Source organism: Pygoscelis adeliae, unplaced genomic scaffold (assembly GCF_000699105.1).
Source record: "Pygoscelis adeliae isolate BGI_AS28 unplaced genomic scaffold, ASM69910v1 Scaffold9, whole genome shotgun sequence".
Lineage (NCBI taxonomy): Eukaryota > Metazoa > Chordata > Aves > Sphenisciformes > Spheniscidae > Pygoscelis > Pygoscelis adeliae.
Genome location: NW_008825557.1, coordinates 3,826,399 through 3,850,340, shown reverse-complemented (window position 1 = coordinate 3,850,340; position 23,942 = coordinate 3,826,399). Strand labels below are relative to the sequence as shown.

Here is a 23,942-nt window from a genome sequence, read left to right as displayed (position 1 = left end):
TGTGGCCTTGCAGATACTGCTTTGCACATAACATTTTCACCTTTACCCATAACAATAACTACATCAGTATTAGTTATACTCATATACTACTGTAATAGTAGAAGTAGCATCAAGAAAAGTCAATCAATTCCAAAATACAGCCAAGAAAAAAAAAAACAACAACATGAAAAGAAGTATAAGGAAAGAATAACACAGGTTTGAAAAGAAAAACCACCACCACCAAAAAACCCCCAAACAAACCAGTGCTCACCTTTGTTCTTAATCCACCACCTTCATGGACCATTTCAGAATACCTGTTCTTCATTTCTCCCTGCAAATTAAGCTGGGACTCTCTCACTCTCTCCTCATACACCCTCAGTTTCTTCATAGTTCTGTTCAGAAGCCTCTTCAACCTACACAGCAAATTAGTCAAGAAAACAATGAAGCAAAGGAACAACCGGCCTTTTTCACATACTCTCACATAAAAAGCACAGACATAGCCTGCTTCATCTTTAACGTGCTTGACACACCAGGAATTACTGAGAAAAAATATCATTCCCATGCCACAAGTCACTTGGAGCGTCCAAATTTCACCTGAAAAGAGGAATACAAGACTTCCCTCCCTCTGTCCCAGGAAAACCACAGGGCAACCTGCATTTGCAGTTCTTTCGGCAACTATTGAAAACTATAGGCACATGTACAGAAGCGCCTTGGAAGAACATGGGGCTTGAATTTGCTCACAAACAGTTACGTACACCTGTTTTTACGTTAAAGTTCAATAAAGCTTGACTTCTACTCAGGGATAGCTCTTCACCATACTAAAAAGCCATACCTCTTACAGTCTTTCTGCAGTTCGATGTTTCTTTTCATTTCTTGGTCCAGACGCAGTTCAACTGGGCGTTTCAACTCTACCAGCTTCTTCACTTTCTTTCTTTCACTCTCACACTTTCAAAACAGAAAAGATACATGACACACAGATCATAGCAACAGTATCTACATGTAGTATGTGCATCTAGCGTTCTCCACAGAGAAGCTGCAGTACACCTTTATCTGTTAGCCAAGTTCCTCAGAATGCCAAGAGACAGAACTCCTCAGAACGTTTAATCACTTCAGGTTTCACATCAAACAGGCTAATACCTAACAACAGAAACAGACACCCCCACTGAAGCAAAGGCCACCCTCTTCTAATGCTTCAAGGCAAAAAGGTGGAAAAGATGCTGGAGAACACTTTCAGCCGTTCCTCTGCTCATACCAGGGATTACGTAGGTTTGCACATCACAGGAGAGCATAGGCCAATCTAAAGCTTTCACGGGATCTTCAACGACCAGCAGGCAGGGGCCTACGGAGGAATTTGATCTTTTGGAATTCTTCAATGTTTTATTCCCCTCTACCATTACGTCGATCTCTTCTTTGTGGGTATTTACTTATTCACATGTTGTTCTTCCTCTTGGTGTTTTCTCAGCCAAACCAGAGGAGAGCTGGCAGCTGTTTTGACTTTGTATTTCCATTTTTCCCCTAGTGAAAAGGAGAAAAGGGAGACTTCCCCTTGGAAACTGGCAGCCATTTCTTGTTTCTCAAGCACTAGTTCATTTGGCCAGAATTCCTTCAGTACGTTTTTCTGCAAGGCTTTTAAGCTCCCACTAGCCTGAAAACATGCAGCAGCTCTTCCATACATTGCGCTGGAAACATGAAGCATTTTAACGTTGCCCAGAAACCACAGGGTCAGAACATGACCAGAATGAATCCAAGGAAAGAACTGGGGAACTGCAGCCTTGCTCCATGCGCTCAACTGACAGCAAACCACACTGGGAACTCTTCCCAATGGAACCACTCCAGAATTTACACAAAGATACCCAGCTAGCTTTTATTCACTTCCTGGATGATCCCCAAATCACAAGATACCCAGCGCCTGAATGGCAGGGATAACAGAAAAAGGCGAGCGTGTAAGAACTTGACAAAAAGGTGAACGCGGTTCTCCTGGGTATTGGCTAGGTGTCTTGAGAATTTTCTGGGCTCACCTGTTCCAAGAGTTCAGCCTTTTCCCTGTTAAGCTGAGCAACACGCTCTTCAAGGTGGGATCTTGACTTCAATTGCTCTTCCCACATGCTGTGCGAATCCTTTGATGTCAGAGCCAGCACATTCTGCTTTTGCATCTGTGAAAGCAATGGTGGCAAAAGAAAAAACTAAGGTGACCAGAAAGACAACCCTGCAACAGAAAGCAGTAACTCAAATGGAAACAGGCCTAAGCTCTCCTCTCCCCATCTAAGATCTACGGTTAAGGTTAATGTGGAGCGTAAAACACACTCCAGGAAACATAACCAAGAACAGCAATTGAAGCTGGTGGAAAGAATGAACACTCTAGAAGTGACAAGATGAGGTTACAACGTTGGGGGATGAGATGACACACACACACACACACACAATCACGCTACAACTTTCTTCCAAAGGTCCTCTGGAGTTCATGATGATACATACTTTATAATATAATAATTCCTCTAGTGCCCATCACAGAAAATACCCTACTCTCACTGCTGCTGTAAAAACTGTACATCTCCTGAGAGCAAGAAAACATTTTCTAATCAGCAATGCTATTTATGCTTCTACCCAAAGGGACCAAGATTTGCCTAACAGATGCGTTTGAGTGGAACAGAACTTGCTGATTCAGTTCAAGTATAAAGAATGCAAGTTGAGTAGATGCTTTTAGTGGCATTCTGTAAGGAGAAGAAAAAAAAAGTCACGAAAACCTTAGCACAAAGGGTTAGATAAAAAGTCCTCAGGGTGTACAACTTTCTCAAGTGTCCTAACAGAGCAGGTGAAACGCTGGGTCTTACAACAGAAGCTAACATGGTCTCAAGGGCAAGCTCTGACAAAGCTGCAAAGGTAACACAGATCTCCCAAGTCCAGTCTCCTCTCTCAGCTTTCAACCACAGAACTCCCCCCCGCCCACAACATCCATCCTATCCATCATCTGCCACAGTTTAACTCCAGTAGGCACCTAAGCACCACACAGCCACTTGCTCACTCCCCCTGGTGGGATGGGGGAGAGAATTCATCAAACAAATCAAGCGGAACAAAAGTATCTTGCACACCACCACACACATCCAAAACATAGCAGCAGGGGAATGAGGAAATTTACAGCCTTTTCCCTTGAGGGTGCCTTGCCCCAAAACCCGAAGGGGCAGTTCAGTCAGCTGAACTGTGCCTATGCAGCCCACCTGATCTTTTCATCAATTACCTGCACACAAAAAATTCAGATACTAAAACAGTCATTCACAGAAGCCAGTCATATACCTGCTGATGGTGGTGGTCCTCTGCAGCTGCCCGTGTTGTCTGTAAGCCAGTTATCAAGTCTTCCAGGCGGTTATGAACCTACAGAAGCATTAAAAGAAGGAAGAAGACACAGTATGACTTTCCAGACTGAATTTTACACCTCATTATAAAAAAAAATATTACATACTCCTCTTCATTCCTATAGTATTTACACCCAGCACCAATGATCAAAATGGCCTTAGTTTGATGCCACTGTAAAACTGTTAGCAATCATCGCCTCTGCCATTTGCTTCAGGGAGAGAGAACACCATGCCAGATACAAAGAATCTTCAATGAAAACAGGCAGGAGTAGCTTTTCTCATCCACAGTACATTTGAAAACCATGCCCTATTAACCAAGGGGGAAGGACCAGCATCATGACTGCCCTCCCTCTTCTCTTGTCAGTATCAGTACACCACAAAGTTCAACTTTCACATGTAGTTATTTTCAAAATCTCTTAAGCACTAATTAACAACTACAGTCTAACAAGAACCCTAGTTCACTGGTTATAATACAAAAACAATTTGCTTCATACAGGCCACAGATGAAAGCACCTTATCTGAGCTAAAATGAACCACTGCATAGGGGCACTGGGAAATTCCAAGGCTCACACCGAGTTCTGCAAATGATACCACATTCGCCGTTTCATGAAAACAAACGCACACCAAGTGGCCAAAGGAAGAGCTCTTCTGCACAACAAAAGCTCTGGGGAGTATAATATTTTTTCCAGTCTGATGATGCCAGTCAGGCCTGTGGCACGAACACTTGGCATCAATATCCCCTGTGGAATTTCCACGAGTTAACTTGATGAATACCTTTAGTGATACACATTGCAACAAGTGTCTGAAGCAGCATCTGATGTCATGACAGGTCTAAAGCAGACAATAGTTACACCAGCGTATTAGTGTCAAATCCTTACCTTTAAGTTAAGTAGGACTTGCTATTACCTTACCTTGCGTTAAGTAGGACTTGCTACAGTAGCATGGGAAAACTCTCAAAACCAGAAAGCTGGGCAATAGGCCAGGCTGCTTTCCGGGCAGCCCGTATTCAGTAGAATGCAGGAACCGAGTTCCCCGTGGCTCTCCAGGAAAACCTCATCTTAAAATTTCCCCACAGAAAGTGGCAACTAGGCTCAGGGGCTCACAAAAAGGGAAGTTTCTGATCAGCTTACCGAGGCAGAGGCTTGCAGGTCTCTCTGAAGGGCTTCAATCCTATTGTTTTGTTGCTGGACTGTGGCTTCCAATCTGGCATTTTCAATTTCAAGGCTTAAAAAGAAATACAGGTCTTATTACGGAAATCCACCAGAGCACCAATTCTGAAAGAACAGCGTGAAATAACGTAATCTAAAACAAAAGCATCCTTCAAAATCGTGTTATTAACTTGCTGTGATGCAACAAGGCTATCCTGTTGTTTTCACACAATCCCAGAAAGCGACAGGCACCTTGCTTCACTGTGTTATTCTCTTACCGTTGCACGTGCTCTTCCAGTTGTTTTATAGTAGTATTAGTCCCAGAAGATGCCAACAGGAGGTCCTGCAGCTTCTGAGAAGAAGCTGTTACTTCTCTTTCCTTATTATCCAAGGCAGCCTTCAAGTCATGAACACAATGCTCAGACTGAAGATGCTGTTCTTCCAGCTCCCGCAACTGTAAAATCACAGTAAGAATCCACAGTAGTCAGGTGAGCTTCTATATAGAGGGGTCAACTGCTGCTGAAGGATTCAAGTACTGCATATATCTGCACATACGCTCTACTCAAAGAACTGTAATCATTTCAAGTACGTTCAAACCTTCACTTCTACTAGCAAATGAACACAAACTGTGTTACTTCATCATCTTTTATACTGGCCTCTCCCATCCCTACACTGATTTCCTACAGCACAGTTCTGAGCTGCCTGTCACACACTGACACTGCCCCTCCCACCCTTTCAGTGACTCATGACACTCATTTGTGTCCACTTGTTTGCTCCTCCATTGAAAATAGGAATTAAAAAGTTCATCCTTCTCCTAAAGTGACTCCACAACTCCCTCATAAGGAGATTTAAGATGATTTCTATTTCAGAACTCCGAGGCCTCTATACTTCAGTTTTTGTAAGAACACTGCAAAAGGTGGTCCCTGCCTCAGAAAGTAGCTTACAATTCACTTGCAAGAAGGCCGCTTAAGGATGGCAAATTACAGCAGGGCTAAAGGAGGGAAAGGCGGGGGGAAGATATATGCAGAATAAGTTACAAAAGCATTCAGAATTGACAACATGTTACCTGGTGTTGGGGGAAGGGAGGGAAATGGGGTCCACTATTTCTACTGTTCTTCAGAAATCAGACAACCTGCTTGGCCAAGCCAAATGCAATAAGCTACAGACACATCAGTTTATTTTGCAAAGCACCTTAGCAAATACAAACCTTTGTCCAAGTAAGGACATAGTGTCCTCATGTCAAAGACCTTCCAATCATGGACACTGGAGTTTATAAAACAGTGCAATTCATTACACATTATTAAATCTAACCCATGGAAGTTTTTTCTAGGTTTTAGGACAACTTTCACTCCTACTTCAACAGCTACTCTCAGATTTATTCATATAGTTACAGACATTACGTACCTTGGTTTTAACCTTTTCCAACTCCTTTTGCAAGTGCAATTTGTCTTCCTCCAAGTCGCTGCGGTAGCGCGTAGTAACTTCAAGTGAAGCTTCTGACATAGATTGCTTTTTAAGAGCATCAGCAAGCTCCTGCTGCAGCTGTCTGACCATGCCCTAATGAAACAGTTCAATCAGCATGAAGAAAATTGTAAGAACATGAAATATGCCTTTACTTTAACTTATTTGATTATACAATTAGACCTGTCTTCGGATTGAACTCAAAGGTATGAAATTTTGCCTGCCACCAGCAGGCACCTGCAAAACTGATGACCTCTCTTCATCTTTCTCAGCTGAGCACCTCCAAACTATCAGCAGCTGTTCATGAGGATTTCTGTTTCCTAATACATAAAAAAGGCTCAAGTATTGTTCTTCTCAGAACTATACACAAGCACACAGTGCAATCATGTATTTTTTTCTAACAAAACCCGAAGAAAACTGTTGCAATATAAGAGCTACAGTTTGACTGCAGGTATTACTCTGATGACCAAAGACAGGATTTCGTATTAGATGGTTCTTTGTTCTATTCCTCCATTATATAATATAATTAAATGAATACATATATCTGTAAGCTCTTTTGAGATACACTTTAAGTGTATGTTGAATCACATCCTCTTGCAGACTTCTTACCAAGTTCATTTCAGAATAACAACTGCCTTTATACTGACAGATTAGGTTTACAAAAATCTGGATAGTTCATATATGTCTCTAGTATCTTCAAAAGGAACCTGTTATTTTGGTAGTAAGAATACAAAGCAATTCACAGATTAAAATGATTGACAGCACTGCTGGAGTTCTTCCCACCCCCCCACCTCCCACCTTAAAATAACTGACAAATTAAGAATAAGGTGGTTCTCTGACACATGCAGATGTTTACCGCACTCAAAGATTCTGGATTTGTTATGAAGAAGGAAATGTAATTGCAAATCACTAGTTAAATCATTAAGGGAGACAAACCTTACACCAGAGTGTCTAAATACTGAACGTGATTAGTTCCTATTTTCTAGAAAGTAAAGAAAGATTTAACAAAATGGGTAAGGCAACTTTTAAATCATTGCTCTATCTGGAATTGGTAGAATACTCTACCAATAGAACAGACCCTACCTACTCCCAGGAACATATATAATAATGCATTCTCCCATTACCTATAGCTTTTTCAACTGTCTACCTATTCCTCACTCCTACCCCCGCCTTTATTGTCTTCCACCCTTTTTCTTGACAAAAACCATCTACATGCAGAAATGGCAGCAACACTTGGTTCATGCATGTTTGAGTGACATAAAATTATGCTAGTGCTCTGCATAGGAGCATTTTTCATACTCATGTACTGTGTCAATTTGCAGAAAGACAGTTTAACTGATTTCCTAATTAGTTTTCTGTCCAGTTGATAGTCTTTCAGAAAGCCACAGAGAAAGAAAGAACACATGTAGGTATGGCTACACATCATAAAATAGAGAAAAGAAAGCTTAGGTCTGAAATGAACTTCTCAAGGAACAGGCAGGCCCCTTAGAACCCCCAAAACACATCCATAAATTAACTACTAATACTCTTCAGTTTTGATAGCAATGTATGGAGAAGTGTTTTTTTTTCTCTGTAGGAGCTTAGTATAAATTCATCCCCCATCACTTCACTTGTCTCCATCTTCATTTCTCAGCCCTTGCATATTGGATGGTTCTTCCTTTTATACCACTCTTATTTGTGTCATCAGTGTAATACATATATAAAACCCATCAAATACATAAAACCATTCTATAGGGCATAAAATGGACAAAGAAAAAGAGGAAAAGAGTTCTGGAGAAGAATCACCTTTCTTAATCAAAGCTTAGACTTGGACACCTTCTTTCTGTTCTCTGCTCAGATCTGAGCAGTAACATCCTGTTTGCCAAAACCTTCCACAATTCCAAGAGAAACACGACAAATCTGAACAAATCAGCATTATTTAGTCCCATGCGTATAACTTATACCTGGTACATTTTAGAAACATAAAATAATTTCAAGAACTGACAAACTTTACATTGTTCTTTCTAAGTGTATACTTTACCTCTCTTTCTACTTTGTCAGTCTCATATTTGAAGACTTGTTCTCTTAAATCAGTACACTTGGCATTTAATTCCTTGTTTCTCTCTTCCACTAGGTAAACTTGCTTTTCAGTATCAGCTCTGAGTTTGTTGAAAATATCATTAAACCGGTCCTGCACATCATTCACTACTTTTTCTTTGATGATGCCCTTGTTCTGCATATCTTCCAGTTGCTGACGGAGTAAAAGATTTTCACTCTGGAGCTGGGCCAATCGCTCCTGCATAGATTCCTGCTTTATTATAAATTTGCTTACTTGATCTTTCTCAAGTTGTCGAGCATGATCACATTCCTTTGCCTGACACTGGGCTTGACTTAATTCTTTTTGTGTCATTTCTAAAAGCAATGTTTTTTCTCTGAGCGTTTGTTTCAACTGGTGAAGCTCATTTTCTAGACTATTAGCTTTGCTTTCAGCTTTACTCAGCTGCTGAGACAAGCTCTTGTTGGTTTCTCGCACATCAGAGAGGTCATGATGGAGCTTGTCTTGCACGCGAAGCCATTCATCACGTTCTCTCTGAAACGTTCGTTCAACATCACTTTTTGATGACTGATGACGTTCAAGTTCTTGCACAGTAGTGTTCAGGCGGGAACGAAATGATTCAATTTCTGTCTCTAGTCTGTCTTTGCTTTCTTTTGTCTGCTCAAGTTTGGAAGTTAGCACCGCAGATTCTGTCTTTAATAAGTTCAGCTGTCCGTTGTACTGAAAAACTGTCTGTGTTAAGGCTTCCTCATTCAGTTTAAGTTCCTTTTTGAGATCTTCATTTTTTTCTTTCAAGGTCTCATTTTCTGCTAAATATTTTCCTTCTTCCTCCTGGTGCCTAAGTCTTATTTGGTCAAGTTCTAGTCTTAGCATAGCAATCTCATCTTGTAGTAACTGATTTCTGAACAACAGATCCTTTTCTCTCTCAGTGTCGGATTCCTGAATGACAGGGAACATGAATAAATAGCCAGTTGGGAAATGGATCTACAAAACCACCTCTGCATCAAACTGCGTTTTAACATTTCTAATACCGAAGAATGACTTCAAAGATGAGAGTGAAATTTCAGGTAATACATAAGCTACACTATGAACCCACGCACATGTACAATGTATGCGCACACTGGAAGTGTAACATACCCTTAAAACCTAAATGAACATCCCAGCCTTTTTTTTTCCTTGAACAGCAACCAAATAATAAAATTATCTCAAAAGTATAGAGCTTTTAAAATGACAGTGTTTTCTTGTATGTGCATGCCTTTAAAATATTCCCTTTAAGGTTAATTTAGCTGTGTTACAAATCTGGTAAAAATAAGGCTAAAAAGGGTATTTTCCTTCTGGGACATTTAGCAAAATTGCAAAAAATATAAATGCTACCTTTTATCTTGTATCAGTTGTCAAATATTGTCTTAACACTTATCTTTTGTATTACTGAAAGTTAGCTATACAACTCAATCATCCCTGGAATGCAACAGTCTTGTTATTTCCTGTTTATAATATATATAACTTTTTCCACATAAATGTATTCATCCTACATTTATTGGGCAGCACAGCCAAGAACAAATAATTCTTCCAAGCACTGCACATTCTTAGTAAATTCAGTAAACTCTTTTCAAGATTTTTTTTTTTTATACAGTGTTTATGATTGCTTTTTCTCCTCCAATTATTCTAACTCCTAGAGAGAGTTTAATTCATTGCTGATATTCCTTCATAAAATTTTAGTATTTGGAGGTGGAAAGGAAAGGCATACTTGAAGTAAGTAAGTTTGATAAGGGAATAAGTCATTAAAAAAACCAAGTAATGGGAACACAAAGAGTGAGCGTCAAACAACTTTCTTCCTGGTCAACCTTGACATAGGTAGCTAGGTGTTTCATTGCTAGAAACCTTAAAAAGTGATGATAAAATATCTACGAAATGAAATATAACAGATAGGTTAAGAAATGGGGTATATAGTGTCTTCTATTAGCTTCCTACTTGCACATGCAATTCAGGTATATACAGGACTGATGCTGCTTTCCAGAACTTTTAAAGACATAAGGGAAAACAGAAAAGGTATTTACACAGTTAAGTTACATTGGTAGACTGTAAATAATCCATCAAGAAGCAGAAAAAAATTATGTAAGATTTATTACAACTTTAGAACAAACATGGTGAAATTTAATTAATTAGAAAAAATCTGCTTACCTCTGAATTTTTTCCTATAGTTCTTCTTGTCTCTTCTTCTAGTTCCTTCTGTCTCCAAAGGTGGTTGTTCAAAATTCCTTCTTGCAGGGCTCTGGCACTCTTTTCCTGAGAGAGCTGTCTCTGTGTTTCATCACGCTCTTCTTCAACCTACAGTAATATGATTAAACTACTTGCATCTTGAGAAAAATCAGAGCTCGCAATATCTTCCCATTCTCCTTTGTATTCTTTCAAATATTTTTGCTTCCCCACAGTTATGATAGTCCATCTATAAATAGTAAATTTTAATTTTCTTCTGAAAAATTAAGAATACAGAATATTTTCTAGTAATTTAGAAAAATAACTCAAAGTCAGGCTTTGCCTGAAATACAAATGAAACCTAAATTTTGAAAAAGGAGAAAAGGAATCATGAACTTGCAAAGAAAGAAAGAAAAAAACCCCAAACAGTCCACTTCTGAACCAACTGTTCTCAACTGTCCTCAAAATTTGGCAACAGTTATCCAATGCCTCTTCCATGAACAAAGTACCTCCTTCTTTAGGCATACTGGACTACAGTGCCAATTAAAAGGAAGCAACAACTAAGACGACAAGTGTTTAACTCATTGTTTAATATACCTGTTTCAAGAGGTTTCTCAGTGTTATTAACTCCATTTCTAAATTCCTTGAGTGTAACTCAAGTTGCTGTTTCTCCTCCATCTCTTTACAATATTGATCTTCTTTCCTTCTGAGTTTTTCTCTTGTTTTCTCATATAGCGTTTCTACTCTGAGCCTCTTTTCCTCTTCTTGTTTCAAAGTAAATCTGGGATTTAACAGAATATTTGAGAAATTAAAGCACTGATATAAAAAGTAGATATTCCACATTCTGAACTTGCAGAGACAACGTAAACAAAAAATACGAAATCTTTTCAGATTATACCAATAGGTATTATATTCAGGTATTATTCATATTATACCAATTGGTATTATAATACCAATCTTTTCAGATTTCATATTTTTACTGTAATTTTTTAACTTTTTAAAGAATTCTAACTTCATTCCATTATCCATGGTATCAGTGGTACAAGATACGGAAACAAACCGTTGAGTGATTTATCATTTATTTGTAAGTAAGTTTAGATAGGTAAATATACAGTAGTATGCATATTTCTATAATTCTTGAAAGAAAAAAAATAAATCATGTTCACATCACATACATTTCATTCAGTGTTGTTGAGTTTGTTGTCTTATCAGATCAAAGGATCATAAACTTTTACCATGATTAATATATATTTTCTTAATATGCTGAGCATTGCCTACATATTACGGATTCAGTGATTGCAAGTAATACTGATGAAGCAGCACACCACTTATCTGACAGACCCAACAACTTTTTAGCAGGCCTTCTGTAAGTCTAAAACAACTGCTGACCATAGGAAGAACAAGCAGTTTCTGTTTACTCAAGAATGAGGACAGTGTTCAAAAACAGGTTTAGAAATGCATAGGGTTTAAGCTTAATATGATTAAAAATAGTTTTAAACCTCAATGGATCTACACCTGGGAGAAACAATAGCAATTTAATTTTGAAGCTAATTTCTAATGAAAGCCTTAGGGAACGTCAACAACTTTACTATCTGAAACAATCAGCAATAAGCACCAACATGGTAAAAAGTGGTCCATGGTGTGTCCACGGCGCCCAAACAAGAAACAGTTTTATGTTTTATAATTATTTTGAATATTTTTTCTGATATCCTTGCAACGGTCAACAAGAAAAAGAATCAAATATTAACATAAGGAAAGAGCTGCCAATTGAAAATCTGCTTTAGAAATTCTGCAAAACAAATATCAACAACCACTAATAAATTGTTCAAAAGATTGACAGTAACATTTGTATTTGAATGGTTTATACTGCAAGGAAAAATCTTTACATATAATTTTTAGTGTAATTTCACAAGAAGTATAGCTTTTATTAACATTGCTTCAAGAATTTATGTAGAACAAAAATTTAATTCTTTGTAATCGATAGATATTTGAGAATTTGGAAAAACGGTTGTAGTGAAATCCAGGCCAAGTTGGGACTGGCTTTGTCTTCCTCATAATCCTCTTCTACATACTAGGAGGCACAACTCCTCGAAGCTCAGTTCCCTCAGCCTCTCCTCACAGGGCTGGTGCTCCTGCTCCCTGACCAGCTTGGTAGCTCTCTGCTGAACTCATGCATATTGATTAAGATCTCTCTGGAACTGGGAGGCCAAAAATTTGGCCCAGTGCTCTAGACACAGTTCAGCAAGTGCTGAGTAGGGGCAGACAGTCACTCCCCTCAATCTCCTGGCTCTGCGGCTCTTAATACAGCCCAAAATGCTGTTGGCCTTCTCAGCGGCCAGCTCATGCTGGCTCATGTTGAGCTTGCTCTACCAAGACTGCCAGGGCCTTCTCAGCAAGCTCCCCAGCCAGGCCATCCCACGGTACATCATCCCATGGGGATCTTCCTTCCCAAGTGCAGGGCTTTGCATTTGTCCTTGCTGAATTTCATATGGTGCCTACTGGCCACTCCTGTTTGAAGTGATGTGAACAGTCATTAAAAACCTGACACCATCCAGGTCTAGCTCAGGAGTATGAGGAAAGGGGAAATCCCAAATTTGACCTTTCAAATAAACAAATAAGCAAGCAAACAAATGTTCTAAGCTCTGTTCTGAGTTGCATTCTGTGCAGTTCCCAGAATTCTAGCATTATACACCAACAGAAGCTGCAAAGACAAAATCAAAAAAATACGTATCCCATAAATGTCTCTCTTACAAGTCTCGTTTTCCCACACATACTCTCTTGTTCTCTTCTCTTGCTATTAAAAAAAAGTTAAAACAACATCCAGAAGATTTCACGTGGAGCTAATATCCAGGCATTTTTTCCCCCCTGACATTGTGTCCTTTATAACATAACTTGCCCACAGGATTCAAAAAACCCAAACCCAAAAGACTAGAAACTTCTCATCCTATCACCTGTACCATCAGCATCTTCTGGAACATGAACACTGACAGGATAACATATTATCAGAACGCAAGGTTACATACTTAAGGCTTTGGATATCACTTTTCCATTCCACTTCTTGGTGAGCCAATATGGATTTCAAATCTTGAGTCTTTTCTGCTATTAATTGTGACTCCTCCTTTTCACTTTCCAACTTCTTTACTTCTCTCCAAACAGCTGTATACCGATTTTTTTCACGTTCTATTATCTGTTCATATTCAAGAAGTATGTTCTGAATTTTCAACAAAATAGCAGAACCTGTTTTGAGATAGAAAAGACACAAAGCTACACATATGCACAAATACTTTCCAATGTATAAATTATTTAATGCTTTGCTGTATTGGGTGCAGGTAGTGGGGAGATCTCTGCGAGAGAGGCCAGGGGTTGCCCCGTGCCGGATACAGCCAGTTCCAACAGACCCACTGCAGAGCACAGCTGAACCTCTCAGCCATGCTGGTGGCACCTCAGGGAAAATGTATTTAGGAAAGGGCAAAAATGCCACACAGGCAGAGAAGGGGAAAAGAATGTGAAAAACAGCCCTGTGAAGGTCAGTGAAGAGGGAGGGGGGAGGTGTTCCAGGTGCCAGAGCAGAGATTCCCCTGCAGCCCATGGAAACACCATGGTGGAACAGGTATTTCCCTGCAGCCTCTGGAGAGGTCCATCCTGGAGCAGATATCCACAATGCAGTGCTCTGGAGGACCCCATACCAGAGCAGGTGGGTATTTCCTGAAGGACCTGCGGCCCATGGAGAGCCCAGGCTGGAGCAGGTTTTTCCTGAAGGACTGCAGCCCATGGAAGGACTCACACTGGAGCAGGGGAAAAGTGTGAGGAAGAAGGAGCGGCAGAGGGAAACTCCTATGTCCTGACTGCAGACCCCAGGCTCCTTGTGCTGCCTGGGGAGGGGTAGGGGAGTTGGGAGTGAAGGAGAGAAGTTGAGCTTGAGAAGGGGGTGGTGGGGAGGTATTCTTTTAATTTTTTTTGTCTTTTTTTCCTCACTATCCAAATCTATTTTAATAGGACAAATTAAGTTAAGTTTCCCAAAGTGGAGTCTGTTTTGCCTGTGACAGTAACTGGTAAGTGATAGCCCTGCCTTTATATTGATCCTTGAGCTTTTTCATCCTATTTTGTCCTGTTAAGGAAGGGCAGTAAGAGAGCAGCTGGGTGGGAGTTTGGCCTTTAGTCAAGGTTAACCCTTGCCTAATGGAATTTTAGCATAGTTTAACAGATGTAGTAAGTGACACTTACGTTTATATAATGCTACATGTATATATGCAAGCACCTTATGAGAGTTGAATGAATATATATACAAAAAAAAATTTAAGCAAAGACACTATTTTGCTGCACTATTTGTCATTAGCTATTGGGGGGATATAAAGAGGAAAAAGAAGATCTTGCTAACTTTCAATGACTGCATTAGAAGGAGCTGAACTGTACTTTGCAAGAACCTGCTTCTCCAGCTCTGACTAGACGGAGAACCAATGATAAAGTAAGGCATGTTTGCTGACAATACAGGCAGACATCTAAGGTTAGGTGAGATAATTTCACATATTTTGAGGTGGATCTCTAATCATAAAGAAATACTAGATCAAAATATAAAACTAAAATACCTAGGAGTGCACATAAAGAAATCATGTTTTAAAAGAGGAACTTGTAACAGCTGAAGACAAAGTGACTTGAAAGCATACCCGTATGATCCACACTAAGCTGTTCTAACAGCAACATAGCCTCTTTGTAGGTTGAAGTTGGTAATTCAACATCCTCTGAAGTTGTGTCAGATGAGTGAGTTAAATCAAGATCATCAGTTACATCCATTTGTATGCTGACCTGCGAACAATACAGTATTTTCTGTATACAGCTATATAGTATTACAGATCATTACAAATGCACGAATGATTCATTTTCTCATTCATAGCCTATAGATTTGGCTCAAATATGATAAAGTTGCATCCTAGCAGCAATTTATGCATCTGGATGATCACTACATAAACACTGTTCCCATCTAAGTGATTAAAAGCTGATACGAACTATTTATCAAGAAACTAATTTTACAGTACCTTGTTCTTTTCATTCCCTGTTTTTGCTGCAGGTCTGGAAAACAGAAATGTATTTCAGTACTGGAATGCTTATATTGCGTTATGACAATATCTCAAGTTGCTCTGGAAACTTAATTTCAGAAGTGAATTAAACTAAAAATTAATATAAGAATTCTGTTAGATTTAGTTGAAGACTGAAAAAAACATAATTGTGTACTATTATGTCTATTGGAAGGCTATTTTTTCCAAAAGATATTAAGCAAATAGTTGAAATAACTGTTCTCTGCACTTCACTCAAAATGATAGGAATCTTACAGATACGTAGATATACAGTTATGTGCATTCCCTGTTTAATACTAGAGGTTTAACTCTCTTCAGTATTGGGAATCCTTCTCTTACAGGTCAAAGAACCATAATTTTGGATTCTCTAGTGTACTGGGTCTGGCTGGGATGGAGTTAATTTTCTTCATAGCAGCCCACACCGTGCTGTGTGTTAGATTTCTGACCAAAACAGTGTTGATAACACACCAATGTTTTAGCTATTGCTGAACGGTGCTTGTACAGTGTCAACACCTTCTGTTTCTCACTTTGCCTCCCACACAAGTAAGTTCAGGGTGGGCAAGAAGTTGGGAGGGGACACAGCTTGGGGGAGGAAAAAAAAAAAAGGCTGAAAAAACCTGAGATGTCTGCAGTGAAAGAGTAATTTTGCTCTTTTATAAGTCTCTCCCCTCTCTTTTTAAAAATATAAAACATATATATTTACGCACACGCACACACTCAGGTAATTCAGAATTTTAGCACATCTGACCTTATCATTAACTTGGCTGGTATGTTCAAAGCACTCTAAGCAAAAAGGAAGTTTTTGAACACAAAGGCTATCAGGTAGTGTTGTCAGATGAAAGAACAAGAATCATTGTACACATCTGGGTTTACAAAACTTACCTTTAGCTTTCAGGTCAATTTTTATCATTAAGTAAGTTTTATTTATAACATTCCTTATATTCAGTACCTTCTTTCATCTTGAGATGTTTCACTGAAAGTGCTATCATCCAATACTTGAAAATGATTTCCACTGGAAGAGCTCATCTGCTGATTAGCCTTCTGCTTTGAAGTCTGTCTTTTATTCTTCTTTGCAACTTTGGCATTCAGGGCAAATTTACTACATTAAACAGAAAGAAAAAAAAAATCACCAATTGAGTAGCTTTACATGAAATATTTCTGCAAAACAGACATACTTAAGATGATGTCCAGAAACAACTGAGATGAAAAATATCTATGATAAAACACAGACTTGACTCCAAAGATCATGGAAGATACTCAAGTATTTTAAAAAACTGTCCCCTAGGAACGAGGGGGAAACATGGAATCTGAGCTAGATTCAGGTAAGCTGGAACATTTCTAATATCCCCATTAGAGGAAGTATCTAGAACAGAGATTCCTTTGAAGGACAGATAGGAAAAAACCTCCTGCTTAAGGTTACATAAAAATATCTGTGCCTTCTTCAACCTTTTGAGATTGGTTTGGTAATACCATCTTTTCCCTTTTCCTGACAAAGAGCATCTGAACTTAATGAAAAAGAAAACACCAACTGCATGGAGATCACTAAAATCACCTAGAAAAGGGAGAAAGCAAAGTAAACTGCAAGTTCCTACTTTTTTTTTTTTCCGGATGGCCATTTCCTACAAAAATAACTGTTTTTTCTCAGTCCTCAACTCTGGTTTTGAAGACACGTTTTGCCTCAGTATTGACAAGGAAACCCAAAGAAATTTGAATTTTTTTTTTTTTTTTTTTTTTTTTAAAGCAGGCAATAAATTTGAACCTCCATTATGAGCTTAGTTTTTTCTAATTTTTTTTTTTTTTCTTAAATGTTTGAGAAGCAATGGACTACTCAGTATGGCTTTCAGCATTGAGGAAACTGCTTGAACTACTGCAATATTAGAAAACTTAAAAGATACTTAAGTAGTACAACAAATAATAATTTGTACAAATAATTGGAGATTATTTCCTTAGTTTACCCTTTCATCGGCATTTTAATCAATTTTGATCTCTCCTCAGATGAAAAATTCTTTTTGTCTTTTTCTTCTATGGTGTTTTCATTCTCCATTTTCAAAGAGTCATTCTTCCTTAGAGTAATCTGTTGTTTCATTTGCTGATTAGTAACATTGTCTGCCGGTGTATTTAATTTATCAAGATCTTCCTGTTTTGCCACCGCCTGCGTTTTGAAACATCTTTGTTTGCTTTTTTCCTTCTCAACCTATAAAAAGAAAGTTAATCTTCATACATTTCTCAGTATTTCTAGAAGAGAGAAACACCATGTCCAAGACTGAATAATTCAGGGTTTACCTCTGAAATAATGTAAAATGAAAAAAAAAAAATTAATTCATATAGAGAAGCATTTTCACAAAATTACACTACAAAGCATGTCAAGTCATTGAAAGTACTTTGAATTCACTCATGATTAAAGATATGACAAAAATATAGCCCTTAGAAAGAAAACAAGTGTATCTTAAAACATGAACAAAAAAGTGAAAGTGTTACTGATGGACAAAGAGTTAGAAGGACTGCACAATGTTAGTTGTAAAAACACAGAAACAAAAAATCAAGTGGAAGTGTGCTGGGCTTCTGCTTCCTTAATGGGGGGGTGGGGCGGGGAAGAGATCCCAAACCCACAAGCAGAAATGGTTTCACAGCAAACAAGAATTTTAGTGATGGGCAATGAAGACACACCATGCAGAAATCACAGCAAATGAATAGATTAGTCAAGACCCTGTTCAGAAGCTATTTTCATTCTTTGATTCAGAATCAGAACTGATGGAATTGTGTGCATTTCTTTTTTATGGCAATGAAGTGATAACTACTTACACTGGAACTGAGTGCCACCTATTGGTAAACTGGAACAATAATGCATTCTGTGTTTTCCAAAAACCTTTTAATTACATAATGGGGAAAAGGACAACTCTCCACTGCTCTCTTTATTCATGAGTAATATATTTCCATTAAAACAAAAACCAATTTGCACAAAGCATCTTCCCTTAATGACGAATAGCTAAAGTGAACAGGACCATTGATATGGAGAAAGACTAAAGAATAAGGAGTAGCAGGTGAACTTCTACCTCTTTTTGCAGCTGTACCTTCTCCTTCTCCAAAGCCAGGAATACTATTTGCAGCATTCCTACCTTACTCTTAAATCTTTCCATATCTTGTTTTAGTTCTTCATCAAGATTCCTTTTCAGCATGCCACACGACTGCTGAGCATTTGCAAAAAGACTGTCAATTTCTGTTTCTCCTATTTTATTGTTGTCCATAAGGCAGTCCCTGGAAACATCATCATTAAATTCAGAGTCTTTTCCAAGTTTCCTTTCTGTTACAAAAAGTGCATTTTCATCACTCGTAGAAACAGGTCTTATTTTAGGAAAAATATTAGAAACTTCATCCAAAATACTTGTTTTTAAGCTATGTCTCAGGGAGTATTCAGGACTTCCCTCTACATTTCTTCTACTTCCATTTTCATTCTCTTCCATTTCCATAGTAAGCATTTTCTTTTCCTCTCCTTTTGCTAGAGGCACCTTTGTATTATCTGTATCGTTTGTGCTATCTTCTTCATCTGTACTCCAGGTATCTTCCATGTTTGCATTTAAGTTATTTTGGTCAGGAAGGACACCAAGACTTGGAATTACAATTTCCATTTTGGGTTCTTTTCCATCTAGCATAAGTTTAATATCTCCAAGTTTACCTTTACTTTCTAACTTATTACTTGATTCCGTCGCATGAGATGAAACAACACGAGAACTCTTCAATTCTTCACTGAAGCCATCTTCTGACACTTCTTCCACAAGGGAAGTAGTTTTCCCCATTTCATTAATTTCACCAAACAGCTGCTTCAGCTCTGCTGTAATGTTTTTAAAATTTGTTTTCAATTCCCTTTTCTCATTTTCAACCCACATTCTTTCATATCTTTCTTCCCAAGGTTTTGGACTTAACTGCTTGTCAGCACTGTGCAATTCCTCATTTTCTGCTAGGGCTTCCTGATGTGAAATTTCTGCTTTGTCAGTCTGATTTTCATGTGCTGTTTTTTCTATCAAGTTGGTGGTTTCTAAACCATATTTATCCTTAAGTAAACAGGTACAGACAGAAAGATTACCAAGAAAAAGGAAGTTACAGTTAATCTAGGTAATTTCTGTTGCAAACTCATCCTATCATATAACAGAAATAATAGAAACAAGACATTTTGAAAGCAATTGTTTATAATAAAAATCAAGGGATACCAAATTAAAGCTTCACTGAAGCATTATTTTCTTAAAAATAGAAGGACTTACTTGAGGGACAATTGGATTAGATTTGTCTGGACACTACGGTTGCTTTTACCTTTTAGCCTGCCTGCTTTCTGTAACTGGTGGCATTTGTCACAAAGCAATTTATTTTTTCACGTTGTATTGCTTTAATACCATTTTTCATTACAACTGCCTACATTTCCCCACTCTCCTTCCTCCATCATTCTCTACTGTCTGGCATTTACAGTCCTCTGCCAGCTGAGCTAATACAATGTGAATGAACATGACAAGCTTTTACTGTCCACCACAAGGAGAGTTGGCTAAGTTAGGACTATTTCTTCACCCAAGACTCAGAAATATTAAATTCCATTCCAAGCTCCAAAGAAGAGCATTTATTAGGGAAACCTGTCCATTCCTTCCCTTATCCAAAAATCAGGAACCCAAGCTTGTATGAAAACCATACCACGCCTCAACCCTACCCAGTCTCCTCACATCCCTGACCCCCATGCTCTGTTCCTCAACAGTTCTGACTGCTCCTGTCATGTGTCAAACTCCTCCCAACACGCTCCCTCCCCACATGCCTCCTTAGCTCATGGTTCCTTCTAAATAGGGCCTGCAGCCTTGGTGCGCCAATGGGCTAAGACGTCCAACTCCTCGCTCTTTTCTCACTAGCATGGCCTTCTCCCTCTGCAAAAATTCCTCCTTTCAGCACCTCAGCCAGACACCACCTGTCTCAGCTTCTCCATTCCCAAGTTCATTGCCCAACTACTACCACCTTCCAATAGGCTTAAGTTCTGTGCTCTGCCTGTTAAAATTAAGCATGTCCCTCTTTCACGGTGCCTGGGTGTGGGGTGGAAATAATTTGCTCCACTGTCCCTTGAGACGTTACAGAAGACTCCAGATCCCTCTATCCAGCCCTGTCCTGTATGCCCAACACAAACAGGATGCCTGCCTTATTCCCTTCTGCAACGCTCTCTGAAAAAAACACTTTTCAAACATCTATTAACATGGCCAAACAAGGGTATATTTTGCAGAGGCAGGGAAAGAAAGCATCAGGAAGGTCACCAAATTTCAAGTTTTTTTGTTTGACCTTTCTTTTACAAAGGCGAAGACCAGGTGTGTTTAATCACACAGATCAGCAGATTATACACAAATCTCCCTCTTCATTTGCATGTGCATTTTGCATAGGGAAAAAAACGTATTTGACTGCACTGTTTCTCAGCACCGCACAAAAGGAAAAACACTGGCCAAAATTTAAGCAAACCAGCTGGAAACAAACCAGTATAACAGCAAGTATCCAACGTAAGGACAAGGATTTTACCCCACCATAAGAAGATTGTATCCAAGTTTACTTCAGACTATAATACAACCTTCATCTACAGGACTCTCCCTTCAGCATTACTCACTGACTGGTAAGTTTTCTTTAGCATATAATACAATTTACCAATTCAGACTCTAATTCAAAATATTTGGTTTTACATACCCGCACCCCAAAGTTTTCAATGGCATCCTTGATGTCTTCTTTTTCAGCTGATGATGACATATGAAAGGTAGATCCTGAGTACTCACCTACAGTGAAAACCACATATTTTTATAACCAGCATGACTTCATACTACTTATTTATACCTACAGTGCATCTTGAATCATCGTATTTGTGAGAAAAATCTTAACACAAAATAACACATCCCCTCAAATTTGGGAAATCCTAGAGAGAAAACTATCATAATACAGATTTAAGATGCATCTGTGTGAATTCCTTTCTTTCAGGGCATTTTACTTTTTAATGCATAAAGGAAATTTGCTGAAAATCACTATAAATGGTCACAAATAAACCATTCCCGTTTCTTAAAGGCGGGGGTGGGGAGGGGGGGAAAGAGAGTGCACACGCGCGTGCATGAGTGCGAGTGCTAGCTATGACACACCATGTGCCAGCTATGACATACTGTGCCATGCAGTAACTAGCTACATTCCTCCAGCAATCTTAATTTCCCTATGTGTTCTGCACAGAAAATGACAAACAACATCATCACAGGCTTGAAATCTTTAAGGCCCCAGTAAACCATGCATGAAACAAATCTGTCCCTAGGCATGGATCTGGACTGAGTATTTCAAACTGCTGCCTCATCTGTTGCAGAAGACACAGATGGAACACTGAATGAGAGAGAGGCTTGTGAAATGTTGAGAAACAACCCATGATCTGGACGTTTCACTTGTACCGTTGAAAATTGGATTCCACCGTTTCCTCTCTCAGAATTTCTAAGTAATATTGGACAGATCACAAACTCCTCAGAACCAGTTGCCAGTCTGGGTTCCCCATTATGGGGTGCCTATCTTGAATCTCTGTTATATCTGAGAATTGGACTCCAAATAGACCCAGATACAACTTCTAAGCAGCAACTCATTGTCGTTGTTTGTGTGGACGGCAAACTGAACACTCTGAAGTATCAAGTATTCAGAAAGAAACAAGTCCCAGCAGCTCAAGTGTGGCATCTAAAAACAGAGATTGAGGCTTTTCACCTTAATCACTCTGCACCTCCTTTCCTGCTCCATAATTTTATGGTTTCTACACAATAGCCTTTCTATACACAAAGCTTTACTGCTAGAGTGACACAATATTCTATTCTTCCTACAAGAAAAGTGAGCAAGACAGGGAGAAAATAGGTATCATCATAAACATACAAAAGGTTCCAGCATTAACAAGTCACATGGCCAACCTCATGTCTGGCATTTTCTGCTTTAGGCGACTCCTTTTGCAAGCTTTCATTTCTTGAAGGGGATTACATTGGATACAAGCTTACAGTTACAACTCGGATGTCTGAGCTGGGAACCTAAGCTCCTCAGTCAGTCATACAGGTCTCCAGAGGTCGATTCTAACCTCAAGTGACACAGCATGAAATAACAACCTTCTCCTCCCACCTCAATCACTGGTGGGTACAATTTCCTAGATTGTTTGTACTTTAGCACAAGGCATTTCCCAACACACATTAGTCATTAGTGGGTTGACAGCACTTATTTCACAGGGTTTTTTATGATGATCCGTTGATAACTATGATGCATTTCAGACAGTCTGATGAGTATTAAAGATAATAATAACAACAATAATTAATGATTATCTAAGGATAATGTTCTATAAGGAAAACAGGCATTTTCCCCTTTTGCTTGTTTTTCAAGATCACAGAGTAGATTTAGCCTTTACTGACACTTGTAGATATCCCAATACCAAGCTGTTTGCTGGTGCAGATGAAGACTCCAACTAGCATTAGAAATAGAGGACTGATGTGCTGGTGGTCAAGGAACATTTGTAGATAGCACCATAGAAGGTATTGTAGAGAGTGTCATAAGTTATCAATACCAAGATGCTTGGAATAAGTAAATGCTTAGCTCCTATACAAATAGCCTCCATACTTTGGAGATCAACATCTTCCTTTCCTCCAATAGTTATGCATAGTTTTTGTAGATGGGTCCTTGTCCCTCTTACTAGAATTGTAATGTGGCTGGATAATCTGAACCAGCAAGTCCCTCCCTCACTGAGCATACTGTCCCCCGTATAACAAACAGCGCTGCTAAGAAAAGGCAAGGGGTGATAGTAGTAGGCGACTCTCTTCTGAGAGGTATGGAGGCACCCATTTGCCAATTGGGAGCACGCTCTAGAGAGGTGTACTGCTTATCAGGGGCTCACATCAGGGACGTCACCGAGAGGCTACCAAGCCTCGTACAGTCCACCGACTATTATCTGCTGCTGCTGTTTCACGTAGGCACCAGTGACACAGCCAGGAGCAGTCTGAGGACTATCAAGAAGGACTGCAGAGCCCTGGGAGTGGCGGTAAGGGACTCGGGAGCGCAGGTAGTTTTTTCATCAGTCCTGCCGGTCAAAGGGAAGGGGTTTGAAAGGGCCAGTCAAATCTGGCGAGTCAACAAATGGTTACGGACTGGTGCCACAGCCAGGGGTTCGGCTACTTAGACCATGGGACTCGCTTTGAGAAACCTGGTGTACTGGGGGGTGACAGCATCCATCTGTCCGAGAAGGGGAAGAGCATCTTCAGTCACAGGCTTGCCAAGCTGGTGAAGAGGGCTTTAAACTAGAGGTGCCAGGGGAGGGGAACCTCAATCCATCCTACCAGTTTGATGCCAGGGCCAGCAATAGATGCCCAGAGCCTGGAGAAGGAACACAGGTCAGCAGGAGAGCGCCTGAAGAACAGCCACGCACGAAGCATGGGGAATAAACAAGAGGAGTTGGAGACGTGCGCACGCCTGCAGGGCTACGAACTTTTTGGCATCACGGAGACATGGTGGGATGGCTCCTATGATTGGAGTGTTGGGATGGAGGGATACAGGCTCTTTAGGAAGGACAGGCAGGGGAGACGAGGAGGGGGTGTTGCCCTCTATGTCAATGACCAGCTGGAGTGCATGGACCTCTGCCTGGGGATGGATGAGGAGCCAACCAAGAGCTTATGGGTCAGAATTAAAGGGAAGGCAGGGACAGGTGACA

General features: G+C 39.5%; 1 protein-coding gene across 1 annotated transcript in view; it reads right to left on the bottom strand.

Moving 5' to 3' along the window:
- Positions 1-250: 250 nt before the first annotated feature.
- LOC103923859 (ankyrin repeat domain-containing protein 26-like) overlaps positions 251-23,942 on the bottom strand; it is a gene marked incomplete at its 3' end in the record, with an annotated part of 76,029 nt that continues 52,337 nt past the window's right edge. Inside the window, exons 19-35 of the mRNA XM_009332290.1 lie at positions 20,936-21,021; positions 18,295-19,290; positions 17,197-17,435; positions 16,191-16,340; positions 15,203-15,236; positions 14,834-14,972; positions 13,193-13,406; positions 10,767-10,950; positions 10,155-10,301; positions 7,959-8,912; positions 5,882-6,034; positions 4,756-4,931; positions 4,460-4,553; positions 3,271-3,348; positions 1,998-2,132; positions 812-924; positions 251-392 (exon numbers count right to left, since the gene is read on the bottom strand). Coding sequence (XP_009330565.1) covers positions 251-392; positions 812-924; positions 1,998-2,132; positions 3,271-3,348; positions 4,460-4,553; positions 4,756-4,931; positions 5,882-6,034; positions 7,959-8,912; positions 10,155-10,301; positions 10,767-10,950; positions 13,193-13,406; positions 14,834-14,972; positions 15,203-15,236; positions 16,191-16,340; positions 17,197-17,435; positions 18,295-19,290; positions 20,936-21,021 — 4,034 coding nt within the window. The remainder of the gene's footprint in view (positions 393-811; positions 925-1,997; positions 2,133-3,270; positions 3,349-4,459; positions 4,554-4,755; positions 4,932-5,881; positions 6,035-7,958; positions 8,913-10,154; positions 10,302-10,766; positions 10,951-13,192; positions 13,407-14,833; positions 14,973-15,202; positions 15,237-16,190; positions 16,341-17,196; positions 17,436-18,294; positions 19,291-20,935; positions 21,022-23,942) is intronic.